Consider the following 16279-nt stretch of genomic DNA (forward strand, 5'->3'; position numbering starts at 1 on the left):
ACCAGGGTTTCAACCCCTCTTCAGTCACAAAGGTCATTGGAAAACCTCAGGCCAGTCACACACAAATCTCTTGCACAGGGTGGTTCTGAATATAAATGGAATAATCCCTGCACTCCTCAGAGGAACAGTGGGATACAAAGGTGAAGCACACATGCATATCGTGTCAAGGTAAAGGGTCCAGCTTTGTCCCTTAAGCATTTAATGAGCAAAACAATTCTTACTAGAATCCAGTTCCTATTAGAATATAGACTTTCCCCATGGCTTACATTTAAGATACTTTAGATATCTTAATTCTGCCAGTGACTGGGAAGATTAGGAGAATGTGTGAATGCATGCATTGCAGAAAATATTCACATATGAATATTTTGCTAAGCATTTCCTGAGTTTAATTTTAGCCAGCATCTAGGAGTATTTTTTTTTCCTTCTTCTTCCTGGGACTAGAGAAGAATCACACAGCAATGGAACAAACAGTACTGGAAAATGTCATATTAGTGAATTCACAGTATTTGACCAGTAGACAGCCTCTCAGAGTATACCAAAGTATCAGAATAAAGGATAAATAATTGAGTAAGAGGGAGAAAAGAGAACTGCACCAATGAGCTGGAATATCCTTTTGGAGATAAATACAATTTCCTGAGATTACACTTTATTGTGTCCAATATAATGCAATGCAAGAAACATTACAACATTACATCACAGACTTCACTTTGTTGTTAGTTAAAAGTAGGCGAGCAAGTCATTCCCAATTTAGTTGAGTGTATTCAACAGAGAAAATATTGTAGATCAATAAAATCTGGGCAAAACATGGCAATGCACAGGAAGTCAAGACTTGTGCAAAGAAGCTTCACTGTGCTTCAGGGCAGATTTAAGCACACAGATACAATGTACTCAGTTGAGTATGAGAACTGTCTATACTGAGGAATGTCATGTGAACTGATGTAATGATATAAATTTCTGCCTGACTTGCACTGTGATGGCTCTTTCCCACATGCAAGCCATCACCTGATGCCATGATCCTGGACATGTATAAACTCTTTCAGCCAACTCCCCTACCTCCAAAATTCAGCAATCTGGAAGCAATAGGTTTCTGGAAAAAATGACGAGTTTAAGATTTCATTATGTTCAAATGACAAACTACATTTTAATATTACATGCCCAAGCCTCAGGCTCATATGGCCATGAGGACACCAGAAGCTTTTGCTGTTCTTTTCAATTAACTGCAACTTATTGCTCAGGAGTGCCTTACCTTGTATACTCCTCCCTGGTCACTTCAATCCTGGAGATAGCTCAATCAGTAGAGCATGAGACTCTTAATTTCAGGGTTGTGGGTTCGTGCCCCACATTGGGCAAAAGATTCCTGCATTGCAGGGGTTGGACTTGATGCCCCTCGTGGTCTCTTCCAACTCTACAATTCTGTGAGTGTCTTAGTAGTGCCATATGATTCCAAGGTTCATCTTATGTTCATTTAAGTGTGGTAGCACCTGGAATTAGACATGTCCTTACAATGAACATCAGGAAGGGACCTAAAGTATTGACATTTAGGTGCCTGCTTAAAACTCACCAGTTTATCCACTCTGTCTCTGAAATCAAGTTATGTTGTTGGTGTATTAATTTGACCTACTGATTTGTGGTGCATCTTTGTTTTATAGATGCGATATTATTGTTTGCCGCCAATGTATTTTTCTTGGTGATACAGAAAATGCTCAACAAACAAACAAATGAATGTTTTGTCCAAATCTAAAACTGTGGTTAATTTTAAGTATGGTTTATGGAAACAAGCCTACTTCATGAACCATGGCTTGAAGTTAGCTTGTTTCCTTAAACCATAACCACAGTTTATTTGGGTTCAGACATAAAGCTAAACTGTAGTTTGTATGTTTTCAATTCTCTTTTTATCTATCACAACAGTGCTGAAGGACTATTTTGCTGATGAATCCAAAGCTTGTTCAATTAACACTAAATTATGGTATCTGAATGAGGCAATTAGTACTCACATGCTTATTAAATGAATTTAGAGAATGATTTCTGTTATCCTAAACCATGTATGTATGAGGCACACGGACTATGGCACATGACATAGGCTTTGTGTATGCCATGATTTCACAAGAATGCAGTTAGGAGCAGAATGTGGTGGAGGATACAGAATCTGGTTGAGTGTCTCAGGTTATTTTTCAAAAAAGCAAATCTCTGGTTTTCTGGATAACATCCCAAAAGCCAGAGGCTAAATAAGATTTTCAGAGATTGTTGTTGGGCTCAAAATTCCTCATCCCTCTTCATGGACTGGTTAAAAAAAAGCAATATTATGCATAAGAAGCCATCATCGTAATTATTTCTGTCTTTATTCATCAGCTTCTCCCACAAAGGGCTTATGTACAATATAAAGAAGTAATGTATGTATGTATGTATGTATGTATGTGTGTGTGTGTGTGTGTGTGTGTGTGTATATATATTAAATTACACAGAATATTATTTAGTACATAGTACACACAACCCTGGGTAACTGAGAGTACCTGCTACTTTGCTAGAACTGCTCTAGTGTGTCTCCTGTTCAACTTCTATTTCTTATGCTGCAGAAACTGATTTTAAGTTAATGTTAAACTTCAACTCGGAAAAGGATGTCATGGAAAAATATGTATACATCTCCATCATGTTCTATACACCATGTTCTTTACATCCTTATGCTTCATAACCACACCTACCGGTATGTACTTACCTTATTTGCATATGATCCCCACTGTCAGAGCAGCATCCTGCCAGTCATGATGCAGGTCAAGAAATAGACAAAATGGGTTTCCCCCCATTAAACAATATAAAGTATTTATTTTGTAGCTCCATTCATAACATAGCAGCAGGATTTATCTGCACTATTATATATTTTAATTGAAATTAATAGATCTCCTATGCTATATAACAGGTGTAACCTTCCTGTCAATTAGATTTAATGAAGATCCATTCAACTATAATGGAGCACTTGTTTACTGAAAGAAATAAAACACAACTTGGACGACATCGGCAGAGTTCACTACTGCAGCTATCAAATGTCACAATTCAGCCTAAGGCAATCCTAATGACTGCTCATTCCATGAAATGTGATTTGTAAACATAATATTGTCTTTTTTTGAAAGAGCGGTTCCCAAAGAATGCAAGCTGCCATGGTTATTATAGATGCATTTGATCATGGACTCCCATGGTTAGTATCAATGTGTGTCAAAGTATCATATACAGTGAAGTCAATGTATGGCGAAATCATCCTCATCCTCGGTATGAGGGTCATCCTTGTCTTCTCCTGCTATCAGTCACAGAGTCTGGTAATAAGTGATACAGGATTGTATTCAACAGAGAACTAAGGTTAACATCCGATCGGTTCAAGGATTCCTCCTTGAATAATGGGAGTTCCTCCTGTCCTTCTGTGCACCTCCTAAATCTGTTCTGGAGGTTCCCCAAACACTTTGGAGATTTGTGGACAGGGCAGGGCATGGCATGCGCAGCGGGAGGGAGGGAAGAAATCTCATTGTGCTAGCACAAGAATTTGAGTACTGCTCGCACTGTTCCTATGGAGGTACCATTTGTGTAGCTGGATGATGGTCACACCAAATTTTGGATTAAGGTCCTATGCTGCAGAAGGCAGCACAATCAAGAGTGAAGTAAACAGTAACCAAATATACACACTTAAAAGTAGTTGGTAAGAAGGTGAAGGGTGGAACCAGCATGACAAGTGAGAAAATGTAAGGGGAAGAAGTTGCAGTGTGCCTTCTCCAGCCCCAGGTAAGTACAGTAACTGTAAAATCTTTAGAAAGATTTGTAAATTTACACAGCAGTCAATGTATATTACCCTATCACATACACTCTGGCGGCCCACGACTCCCACAATTATAAAACTACAACCCCCAAACTAATGAAAATATAGTAGAGAGAAAAAAGAACTAGAAAAAGTAACATGAGAGAAAGAGAAGGGTGTTGGGGTTGTGTTAGTGCAAATCGATAGGAGCGCTCATGCTTAAAAACTGAAATAAAACCAACTTTTCTGACAGATTAAAACAAATTGAATGTGAAAGGCACTTTGGTCAAGTGAGGGAAATGTTGGATTTTTGTGTGCAAGGATACTGGTGTATCCATCTCTGTATTGCAAAAACCATTTGTCAGAATCGGGAGAGGCTGTGAAATCACTGGACAGGTGTCTGGAGCAGTGATGGACTGGATGAGAGCCAATAAAACTTAGGCTGAGTCCTGGTAAGAATTAGGTGTATACCTTTTTTCTGGGAGATGGTGCACTCCCTCTGAAACATCAGGTTTGTAGCCTGGGAGTGCTCCTAGCTCCCAACTTGTCACTGAAGTCTCAACTGGTTTCTGTGGCTAGGAGCGCTGATGCCCAACTTAGGCTGGTTTGCTGGCTTTAGCAGTTCCTGGGCTGGGATAGCCTGCCCTTTGTGGTCCATGCTCTAGTATCCTCCTTGGAGTACAGGTGGTGACCATTTTTGGTGTGTTCCACTGACGCGCGATCATTCACACGCAGGTTCTTTTGGACCCAAGAGAAGGCGGAATGGGGGCAGGACATGTTTATAGACACTCTGCCAGGATGCACAAGGGCCAGGAACGGAACTCCCATGAGAAATGGTCGCCACCGGTACTTGATGGCCCGGGGGCACCAGGTGGTGCAGAATGCAACTGTTACGTTAGCAAGTAGAGAAACCGGATGGGACCATAACAACAACAACAATGGTACTCAAGTGGTATGTACCAAATCATTGATCAAAGCATTCCACCCTCCTGCTCAGGAGGAGAAGTGTACCAGTGAATTATAGTATTGACAACATTTTCCCACACTACCCATTTTAGGAAGCCAGGTAGATACAGGAAGTATTCAGCATTTCTCAAAAACACCTCATTCCAAGCTCAAAGATCAAGGAGTCCACTAACTTTTAATACTAAGCTGATAGTAAAATGATGTAAATTGCTCTTAGTGAGGGCAAACAATGTGCCATTTATACGAAGAATATTGCATACATTATTTAATACCTACCGTTTTTCAACTACAATTCTACAAAGTTGACAGATATTATTCAGAAGCTGAATATTTAATTCACTTTGATCATGTCGAACATGTGGAATGAAAGCCTCCAGAAATTACTTTTATAATTATAGAATAGAAATACTTTATTATCACTGTACCACTTGTTTACAGTGATATTAAACGAACCCCCCTCCCCCCACAATCTCTTGGTCCTTGTTACATTGTGTGCTGTCATATGACCACCAACCTTGAACGTCAGCTGCAATGTTGCTATCTTCCATTCAGCAGCCTCACAGCCCATGGGTAGAAACAGTTCTTTAACCTGTTGGTGCAGCTTATCATGCTTCTATATCTCCTACCCGAGGGCAGGAGATTTAAAAGGTGCTGGCCAGGGTGTGAGCATCCCTGAGAATGTCCCTCGCTCTTCTGCGACAATGGTCTCCTGTGATAACATCTAGCGGACACAGGGGACAGCCCACAGTAATTCATTAGTTTATTATTTTTTTGGTACTATTCAAATAGTCATCAATGACCTACATGTACGGGTCCTATTGAAGTACATGGGTCTAATGATGGGTGGGTATTCAAGGCAGCCTTTTCATTTGCCCAAGATCAGAAGAGCTTCCCAAGGGACAGCTGCCTCACCCCTCTTCTGCTTTTAGTTAGACAGCGAAGATTGTTTTATTTCAACAAGCTTTTGTAGATTATTTCCCTCATATTATTTCATCCTGTCAATGCCCTTTTAATCCATTTTAAAGACTGTCATGGTTTTATTTATTTCATCATTTTTTCTGACTATAAGTTGTCTTGAAAGAAGAGGAGGAGGAGTTTGGATTTGATATCCCGCTTTATCACTACCCGAAGGAGTCTCAAAGCGGCTAACATTCTCCTTTCCCTTCCTCCCCCACAACAAACACTCTGTGAGGTGAGTGGGGCTGAGAGACTTCAGGGAAGTGTGACTAGCCCAAGGTAACCCAGCAGCTGCATGTGGAGGAGCAGAGACACGACCCCGGTTAACCGCTCTTAATCATTGTTAGAAAGGCAGGACCATACATGCTGAAAAATAAAGCCAAGGCAATAGGTCTCCCACGTGGTCTGTCCACAACTGTTCTTCAGAGGCAGAACACTGAGGCATTCCATGGAGTCTCAAAGAAAGTAAAAGGAAAAAGAAAACTATGAAAAAATAGGTGTCACCCTTGTTGGTCCATTGGAATATCCATTACATACTTCCAGTCATATTGGTTCAAGTAAATACTATTCCAATTGTTCATCTCTTTCTTCGCCCTCTTGCCATCTCTCCCTTCTTGCAAAAGGGGGTGTATGGGGTGTTAGGGGAGGGGTAGGACCTGGGGATGACGACATCATGCTCCATCTGGGGTAGTTTGTCCATCCTTGGTCCCCACCTTGCATTCAGCTGTCACCTGTGGCTCCTAGAAGCTGTCAGCACAAGCCAGCGGCTGCACCTGGAAATGGCTTTGACTGGCCAGCTAAACCAGGTGAGGATAGCTGATGAGTTTCAAACCCTCGGTGAGTTAGGGACTTCTCCTGCATGCGAAGACAGGCTCCAGTGAATTGAGTGGACAAGACCAATAGTGAGACCAATGGTCAAGAAGGTGGGTTCTGTATGTGATGTAGAGGGGGCTTGTCAATCTGAGAACGTAGCACATCTGGGAGGAAATAAACACCTAAACACCAGCTGCCTTGCGGGATATCTTCGGGAGAAGAAAAGTCTAAGGAGGAAACCCTACACAAATCTGGAGACATCAGGATGGCATCTTGTATGTCTCTTTCCGGCAACTCCTGCAGCCAAGCTGGTGCCAAACTACTGCTCTGCTTTCATTTGGACCACATAAATGAGGCCGAGAGGGGAGTCTTGTGTCTTGGCAGTCCAGGACCTCCATACATGCTGCCCACGCTTGTGCCCTGGAGGGGTCACTTTTGTGCTGCTAATGCAGCAGTTTGACTTCGCCCTCAGGGGTGCACTCCACTATCTCGCTTGAGATACAGATGCAAACAATTGCTACATATTATATGTGTGGCAAGTTGTCCATAGGTGGTGCTATCAAACCATAGGAGTCAGGGAAAGGTGAATGAACACATAGAACAGGAATACAGTGGTACCTTGGGTTAAGAATTTAATTCGTTCCGGAGATCTGTTCTTAACCTGAAACTGTTCTTAACCTGAGGTACCACTTTAGCTAATGGGGCCTTCCCGCTGACGCCGCGCCGACACCGCACGATTTCTGTTCTCATCCTGAAGCAAAGTTCTTAACCCGAGGTACTATTTCTGGGTTAGCGGAGTCTGTAACCTGAAGCGTCTGTAACCCGAGGTACCACTGTAGAAGAATTGCAACCACAAATATATAAATGACTCCACATAATGTACCAGACTATAGTATGATGCTTGGTAGTATCAAAAGGCACCAAAGTTGTGACTGAAAATGATGGTAAACCAGCAATTAAAGTACAGTACAATTACTTACATCCAGATACACTAGTATGACAGGAAGATTCAGACCTGAGTTAAAGAAGATGCAGTGAGAATCCTAGGTCTTCCATTTCCCCTACTTCATTCTGCAAAAGAGCAGTAAGCCACAACAGCCATCTTAACTAAGTACCATGTGGAAATAAGTTGGTTTATATATGAAAGGCATCACTACATAAAAACTCACAATTCAATTAGTCACCTCTGCAGAGTTCAAACATGAGATTCTACTGAGCATCTTTATCTGAAAGATCCAGTAATTATTCCCTTTGTCTTCTCACAAAATTGTGAGTTTCATTTAGAAACAAAGAGTGCAACTCTTGAACTTCATAAGGTCACAAGAGCTTCTAATTTCCCATGTCTCCTTGTAATTACTGTGAAATGCAGGCCCACAAATAGCTTACCAAACAATAAAAAGTCACAGTGCAACAAAATAGGAAAGTATACATATGAATAAGCTTTTGTAGCCATTTAACATTCTGCACTGTATCCAAATATTCTATTGTTCATTCTGGGAACAGTTTCCAAATTATACATAATTAATCAGACTAGAAAATGTCAAGTAAACAAATATATTACAATAATAAACCATTCATTAAATACTAAACAGTGGTCCTCCTTCAATACAGCAAAAAATGCCCTCATCATTACTAATGTACCCATGAATAAAAATAATTTGCTAGGCAATCACAAACTGATTGGCTAAGAAGAGTTAATGAAGCATCTTTCAAGACCACCACCACCACCCTTTTCTAAAAGAAAACTAAGATAGCAATGGTCTCATTCAAACGATTTGGCACCTTCTCCATCCTTATAATTCATAACACAATCCACTGAATTGGAACTTGAAAAGGACAAAAGCAGTTCATTGCATTTGTTTGTTAGCAAGCATGCAAAACGGAGCATGTAACAAGACAGAGAGAACATTGTACATTAAGTTGCTTGACCATCCTCTTTGAGGCAAATCATTTTCTCTCCAACATAAAATAAAGCCTTCTTCTTAGGACAGTTGAAATGGCTTTTAATCTCCATGCACACACTAATGCTTTCTGGCGTTAGTATGCACATTTAATTTTTTGTGTGAAGAATAAAATTGTTTTGAACAGGAAGTTTATAAGGAAACATGGCATGTTAATGACCAAGGGCTCCAACATTCCGCAGAGAGTTGAAGGGATCATCTTTTTAAGCAAACCACACAAACGCACACACACAAAATAGAGCAGCCTATATAATATATGGTCGACTAAGTCATTCACTAGGTTGGTAGTGAAAGTTTATTGTTCTGTTTTCTAGTACAATAAACTACAAAGTTTGTACAGTAAAAAATAACAGCCACAAAGCAACAATGCAATTGTAATGCTGACATTCTGCGACAGTACAGAAGAAAAAATGTCCATGGCTTCATCTTTCCACTCTACTGCACGCATAAAAGCTAGAACTACTAATTTTAACACAAAAACCTTTCACATTTAGATGCAAGCTCCATATAACTTGGGGGTGCTGGATATCACCAGGTAGAATTCCAAGGAATGCAATAGGGAAGAACACAAAAAAATGAAGTTTCAAAAGAAAAGAACCGCACAACTCTCCAGAGGGCGAATGACAAGTTCCACATCACCTTGTGTTCAGTTCTCATCAAAGCAAACTGCCTGCAGGGAAAAGGAAACTGTTACAGAAAAGTAGTTAGGTTTTGGGGACTGTGAGAAAAAAGCAGACTGCTGTTCAGTAGTCAGGCTTTCCCCCAATTTTTTGAACTGTGGCATTCCAATTCCCTCTAGCCACAATGCATCATATAGAGGAGATTGGATATCAAATAGACATGCACAACTGACAAGTCTATCTATGCCCTAATGTCCAAATGATCATCGAGCGGAGAACGCTATCATTGTTCCTTCTTTAGGTCATTCTCAAAAACTCACCAAGACACAGGAGCTCTTACCTCATAGGTAGAAAAATTCTACTTGACATGTTGCATCAGATGTACTTTGTACGCTTGAGGGCTTTCTCAGCAAAATGACCACTTTCATCGGTGATTTTCTCCCAATCCGTTTGTCCCACCACAAAACCAATGGCCCTCTTTCTGTCTGCATCCTTTTTTTCTTCAAGGTCTGCCCACCTTACCTACAAAGAACACAGCATTGGGATGATACTCAGTTCCAGAAAACGAAGCAAGACATTTTTGCCAATAATACGGTTTCGTGCTCAGCGAAGGCTTCAGACAACTTAGAAATAGGAAAGGCAACTTTATTGGTTCAGCATTCTACAACGCTCAAAGATTTGCGACCCTCACAAGTTTGCAAGTAGAATTTATTTAGTGTCATATTTATTTATTGAATTCCGATCCCACGTCTTCTTTCAAAGAGCATAGGAACTAGTGCTCTAAATGTGCAAAGCAGGGAGTCTTTCAAGAAGATTTTTGCCCCCTCTTCAGTAGATGTGAAACTGTTCACAAGGAATTCGCTGGGGGAAAAGAGTGAACCTGTCCCAGTTGCTAAGACAAGAGAGATGACATTCCTTGGCTCTGCTCCATTTGCATTTAGTTTAGTAGTTGGGCAGGAAGGGGGCATGTATAAAGATGCACATCCAAATGTGTATCTTACTACTGTAAGGAAGGGAGTGCAGAGGATGTCCAGATGTGATTCTTCCATTTGCATGGCATTACTTTCAATGGTATGCATGGGACAAGGAAACTGCCAGCGGACTGTAGCAAATTGTCCAGGCAATGAGGATGTACTCCCTTCCCACCACAATGGATGCAGGTGCGAAAGTGAAAGCATATGTGGAAAGAAGTGCAGGGTTTTTCCTGTGTCCTCTCCCCACACCCCCTCCAATGTTGGGTACAAAAAAATAATAATCATTAAAATTCGGCTTAGCGCTAAGTGGAACCAATCATTCTTCAGGGAACCTGTATAAACTTCAGGACAGCGCTAATGTGTGTCCTCAAGTCATATTGCAAATCTATCAAATACACCCATATTTTCCATTTCCCTACTTATTTACTGTTTCCTCATCTTCTTACTAAGAAGTCTCTGCTGCCTTTAGCTATAAATGCGCACTACTAAGCTTTGCTATTTTCCTTGTTTTTACCGGAGCATGACGAGATACGGATTTTTAGAAGAAAACTTTGGGAAGAGAAATGGAATCTAATGGGTATTAAAATGAAAGCAATGGCCCCACTGTGCTTCCAAACATAGATTAGCTGACCCAAACATATAGTTCATGCTTTATGAAAAACTTTCTGGGTGAGACACTCTGAGACATTAAACCAAAATTACTATATTACCCTCTTCTTTCCAGGTTCAGAAGCACGGGTATCATAATCATCTGGAAGCTGAAGATAATCTTCCATTCTGCTGGCAATTGCTTCCCAATCACGCCTTCTCTTAGCACCGGTTCGCAAGCCATCCAATTTGTCTGAGAACAAACATACAGCCTCAGGGTTAAAGGGAAAAAGCTCACTTGTGTAATGCCCAATACAAACAAGATGCATGGGAATGCTTTCAGAAGGGCAAGTTGTTATCTTATAGCAGTGGTATATGCAAGTTGCTGGGTGTCTTCATGAGTAAAATGGTAAAACCCATTTTCACTTTTTTGAAGCAGCAATCTGTGATGATACAGGAGAAAAAATTGTGCTGGATAATCATACAAGCCATATAATGTGGCGATACTTGAACATGCTTTTGAAATGATACAAATTTAAATACTAAAGAAAGTTTTTAATACCTTGCCTTATGCCAACGCTGTGGCAAATGCATATCAGTGCACCCGCCAGATATCTACATTTATTTTTGAAAGACTATAAGACAGCTTTTGAACTGCCTGTGTTGGAGTCAAGGACATCTGACTTGTGGTGCAGAGCACCAGCCATAAAAAGAATAAACCCACAAGCAGTTTCTCACATTCTTCCTTTGCTTGAACGGATATGACTGGCCTCATGTGAAGTTCAGTATTACTGCTCTAATAAACTTTTGGTGTGATTGTGATCAATTTTCTTTAAAAATGTTTATTATTAGGAAATAGTTGCTACTGGCGAGAAGCAAATTGGTATGAATAGGTGAAATTTGTGACAGAGCTCACAAATATTTTCTATATGCATAATTTGCTTCCTTCCCATTCATAACATACTACACAATTTAAATAATGTACTACACAATTGTAAAATTAGGTATACCAATATATTTTAAGTGTACAACAGTATGTTTAATGCTAGAGGTTGTCTAAATGGTTCCCAGAGATTGCTACTGAAATGAGCAAACCCCAAAGTATCTGTTTGTAGAAAGAGCCTTGCCTATTTACTAGAAAGCAGAAAAAAAATCAATTTATTAGAATTGCAAAAATTAGGTTATGTATTAATCCAGTGAACCAAAGTAGCAGCTATATCTAATTTAACATCAAATTACAAAAGAGGTTTCTGTAAATCAGAACAAAAAATGTTAAGTATGAAATAAATTCCATTCAAATAATGTAAACCCCATTTTTCTATTTTTGCTGGAACTACTTCAAGCCTGAAAGATGATAAGTACTATTAAATTTACTCAAAATTATATTATTTGGAGGAATAATATTTATCTATTATTTAGCTACACTTACATTAACCTGTTTTTAAAAGTTAAACATGCTAAACATATCCAATTAAAAATGGCAGTTACAGCTCCAAAGATACCATTTGCCAACAGTCAGATATATTGGTAAGTATTGTTAACATTCTGCAATAATAGAAGTGTTTTGAAGTCTGAGTGTTATGCACAAAATTGCTCAGAAAAAAACATTTTCCAGCAGAGTTTAGAATCACGAATAGCAACAATTAATGTATAAATGCCATGTTAGCAGATATCTTTACATATTCATTTAAGATTATAAGTGATATAAGATATGAAGTTGGAACTTGTACAAAAGAGGGCCAGGAGCCAAAATGTGCTTGTGTATATGTTGCAAATTTTTCTTTCCGTATGTCATTCTTCAATGCTGCAGAAAATCATGTTCCACCCCATCTTCAAAGCAACGGTGGGGGTGGGGCTATAGGAGGGGAGAAAATAACTGCTGCTCATGCAGTTCCTTGGACACTGATCCAGGAATCAAATTGTTCTGAATGAAAGCATAAACTGGCATATCTGATCATCAACATAGACGAGTTTATTCCCTCATTCAGGTGGGATATGAATGACGTATGCAATAGAAAAGTGAGAAATAGGTACTGAACAAAAAGTCCTTGTTCATTCAGTGACCTGTTTCATAATATTTCGTTCCTTTTCATTGTGTATTTTTAAAACATGATGTAATTTTAAAAGGTATTATGGCACAATTTCTCCTGCTTGTTTCCAATATGGAAGCCCTTCAAGCTTCTGATCAAATGCCATTCACATTGATATGCCTGTATTTATTTCTGACCATATATAAATATGCTATATTGAGTAAACTTCTCCTTAAGCTTTTTTCTGTAGTTATTCCACAAGCACATCTATGGTACACTGAGGATTCCAAACACTGAGGTTTTTTTACTACTCTAGTGACCTCATTGCATTGTTATGTGTGGTGTTCTTTGTTGCCTACAATTATCTTCCTTGTAAAATAAATTTCCACGAGGAAAGGAAAAAAGTGATGTGAACCTAAAACTCTGCAAAATTCAATAAATACTTACCTCAATAAACATAAAACAAACAATGAGCAGCTTAAGATATAAGGTGCCAATAGTGATAGCCATTTCACACATTGTTTTTATAAAACAGTGGAGACGAACATTAGATCTGTTTCCCATGAAGTTTGATTTGGTACCAAAATCATGTGGAGGGAAATGAATGAAAAGCGTCACTGCAAATGTGAAGTTGTTAGAGGGACTCATGATCACTTAGCAGCAGTTACATTTTTAGCTGGGGTAATAATTCATTTGCAAGCAGGTATGCAAGGAAATTTCAGGTAAAAATTCAGGAAAATTCAGACGAATGCCAATGCAGGATTTTATGTTATAGGCAACATTTACTACAATAAAAGGTTTAGCATTTTACATACATCTATGAATCGGGAATCTAACACAGTGGCATTTCATTGAGGTTTATCAGGGAGAACTCACAGGGCCAGATCGCAACATTCAACAGCATTTTGTTTCAGATCTACTTTGGCTGATGAGCAGTATTCCTACACAACCTAAATGATTTTCTTTCTAAGTTGCCCCCATAAAATAACTTTCATCAGGAGGGAAGGGAGGTGGGTATGTCAACTATGAATATCACTGGCCATGGTACTTCTGGTATGTTAAATTGGGCACAGGAGGGACTGTGCTTCTGTTCCTATGTCAGTTCCAAAAGGTACTCTGCTCCATGGAATTTATGCTGCAAGGTTCCAAAGATACCCATCTTGAGTTCCTTGCTGTGTAATGTGCATCTGAAATGACTGAAAGAGGTCACCTGCAGATCTGGTCTGAATTGTCATCAGTATTAACATTTGACACACAATTCTCTTTCAATCTACTTCAAAATGGACTACAGAAGCTCTGAACATGTGTTTGAAATTGGGAAGGAGGTGGGAATAATAAAGAGAGACCTTCTGATTAACTTTAATCAGATGAAAGCTTAAACATTCTTTTTGTCAGAGTGGTCAACCAGACACTTCAGGGAATCCCACCAGAATGGCATCAGGCCAACAGGCCCCCCCCCCACTTGTTGCTGGTACCCAGGAACTGGTAGTTAGAAACACTGCAAAGTAAGATTGAAGTACTGTTGGCTGGTGATGTAGCTGAGCAAGAAAATATTTGGACAGTTCTTGCTGGGCTTCCATTCACCCTAAAGGATTGGGTTTGCAGCCTGGTGTTGTTAGGTCTGGTTTTGCAGACAACTTCAGTACCCTTCATGGCTCATAGCACCTTTTAAGCAACCTCACTTGGTACACAAATCATGGCCATTTTTTGAAAAACAAGATCTGACTAGAGTTATGCATGCCTTGATAACATCCAGGTTAGAACAGTGCTATTTGCTTTAGATGAGGTATCCTTTCAAGATCATTCGGAAACTTCAAATAATTTAGAACAAAGTGGCAAGTCTTACCTAGAACTGATAAGACTGATAGAAGGAACATTCTCAATAGCACTTAAAGAGGTTTCCTGTCTACCAATTTGTTTCTAGGCACAATTCATGATGCTTGCTCTAATTTATAGAGCTCTAAAGCATTGGCTTGGGGCCAGGTTAGCTGAAAAACCACCTATTCCCTAACAAACCTGCCCAGTTATTGTCTTCACAGGTTCTACTAAGCATGCCCCTACTTTTGAGTTGACATGGAGGGCAACAAAAGCTGGTGCCTTCTGGCTCATTGCACCATCTGTAGAGCTCCCTTCTAATGTCCATTTGCTTAGTATCCTCCTTTGACCATTTTCAAGATGCCAGCTAAAGACACTGGCTCTTTGCACACCCTTTAAGTGGGTTTTATTACCTTTGTTTTCACGGCTGTCTTAAAACTGCTTTGAGAGATGGTTAAAATTGCTTCTAACCCCCATCGCCCCAATTGCTGAAAGTTATGTTTTGACAATGGACTGAATTATTTACTTAGACCAGTTTCAATACCCTTGGAAGCTGCCTCAAATCACAGCAGCACTAATATTTTAAAAGTAAATTAATGTAGGACTCTTCCTTATGTGAAAATGTTACTGCTGGAAGTTTTACATACAATGTTCTTATGAGACTCTTGGTTTGTTTACAACAGTCACATAAAGACAAATTGTGCCTCTACAGTGAGTATGTGACCCCAACAATTATCAGTTCATGAACACACACCTCATTCAGCATCCACCCAACCATAAGGGCAACATGGTAAGACAGATGTTTCCTACCATTTGTTACAGAGCAACAGTTAGAAATTACAGGAACCCCCAGGTACAGAGTAAGCAAGGGATGTTTCCTATATAACTGTCATTTCCTCCCCACTGAATGTAGTATGCACATCTGAATGTATTCTATGCAAATCAAGATGTACTGCTTTCTCTTGCTTCTGAACCTCCAGAATTACCATCAGAAACCTTGACCACCAGTTTCAAGTCACTAAATATCTAATTTAACCTAATGGACTGAAAGCTCATGAAACTACTATAATACTGAGACGATAGTAATGGACACTCTCTGAACTTGAAGAGGGACTGAATATGTACAAACTCTCAATTATGCATTTGTATATAAAATTAATTGCTGAATGCAAAAGGAAAAACTTACTATAGTCAGATACACAAGAGTATATGAGGTCAAAATGCATGCACTCCCATAAGAAAATCATGTAACTATTTACGAACTATGTTAAATCCATCAAGATTTTACACTACGCAGGTATGACAAAATATGACATTGAATTAGAGACAGTAATATATACATTTCTTGCATGTGAAGACTTTATTAGGTAGATTCTTTTCAACTACTTAGCTCTCCAGCATGATTTTGGCTGATATTAGGAACTTGCGATGCTCTTTTGAGATTTCAATAGCACATCCAACAGAACTTAGCAGCAGAAAAGGTGCCACAACTGAAAAGGCTATTTTATGCAAATAGTACAAGCAATGAAATAGTCTCTTTACACTGCACCCTAACACTGAGTATGAGTGTATACACTGTGTGTGTATATTGTGAGCATGCACCAATATTCAAATTCAAACTCTCAAAGGTCACCACATACACTTTGTTTTCCAGCTTATGCTACATACTCTCAATGTAATCCAAAGCAGAGCGATAGCTTCTCAGGTAGCATGTTCAATCAATCAATTCTAAATTGATTATGGAAACCCTTTCCCTCTGTTGTATGATTGACACCAA

General features: G+C 39.4%; 1 protein-coding gene across 4 annotated transcripts in view; it reads right to left on the bottom strand.

Annotated features, from left to right (window-relative positions):
• Positions 1 to 2796: 2796 nt before the first annotated feature.
• Positions 2797 to 16279, bottom strand: part of YLPM1 (YLP motif containing 1) — a 55196-nt gene continuing 41713 nt past the window's right edge. For 3 of the 4 annotated variants that reach the window (XM_035108517.2, XM_035108509.2, XM_035108491.2), the window contains 3 exons: positions 10780 to 10910; positions 9436 to 9617; positions 2797 to 9145 (listed from right to left, as the gene is read on the bottom strand). In XM_035108517.2, coding sequence (XP_034964408.2) covers positions 9471 to 9617; positions 10780 to 10910 — 278 coding nt within the window. In that variant the 3' untranslated portion in view covers positions 2797 to 9145; positions 9436 to 9470. Of the gene's footprint in view, positions 9146 to 9435; positions 9618 to 10779; positions 10911 to 16279 lie in introns of those variants that run through there. The other variant, XM_035108499.2, reaches the window with a different exon arrangement.

Source organism: Zootoca vivipara, chromosome 1 (genome assembly GCF_963506605.1).
Source record: "Zootoca vivipara chromosome 1, rZooViv1.1, whole genome shotgun sequence".
Taxonomy (NCBI): Eukaryota; Metazoa; Chordata; class Lepidosauria; order Squamata; family Lacertidae; genus Zootoca; species Zootoca vivipara.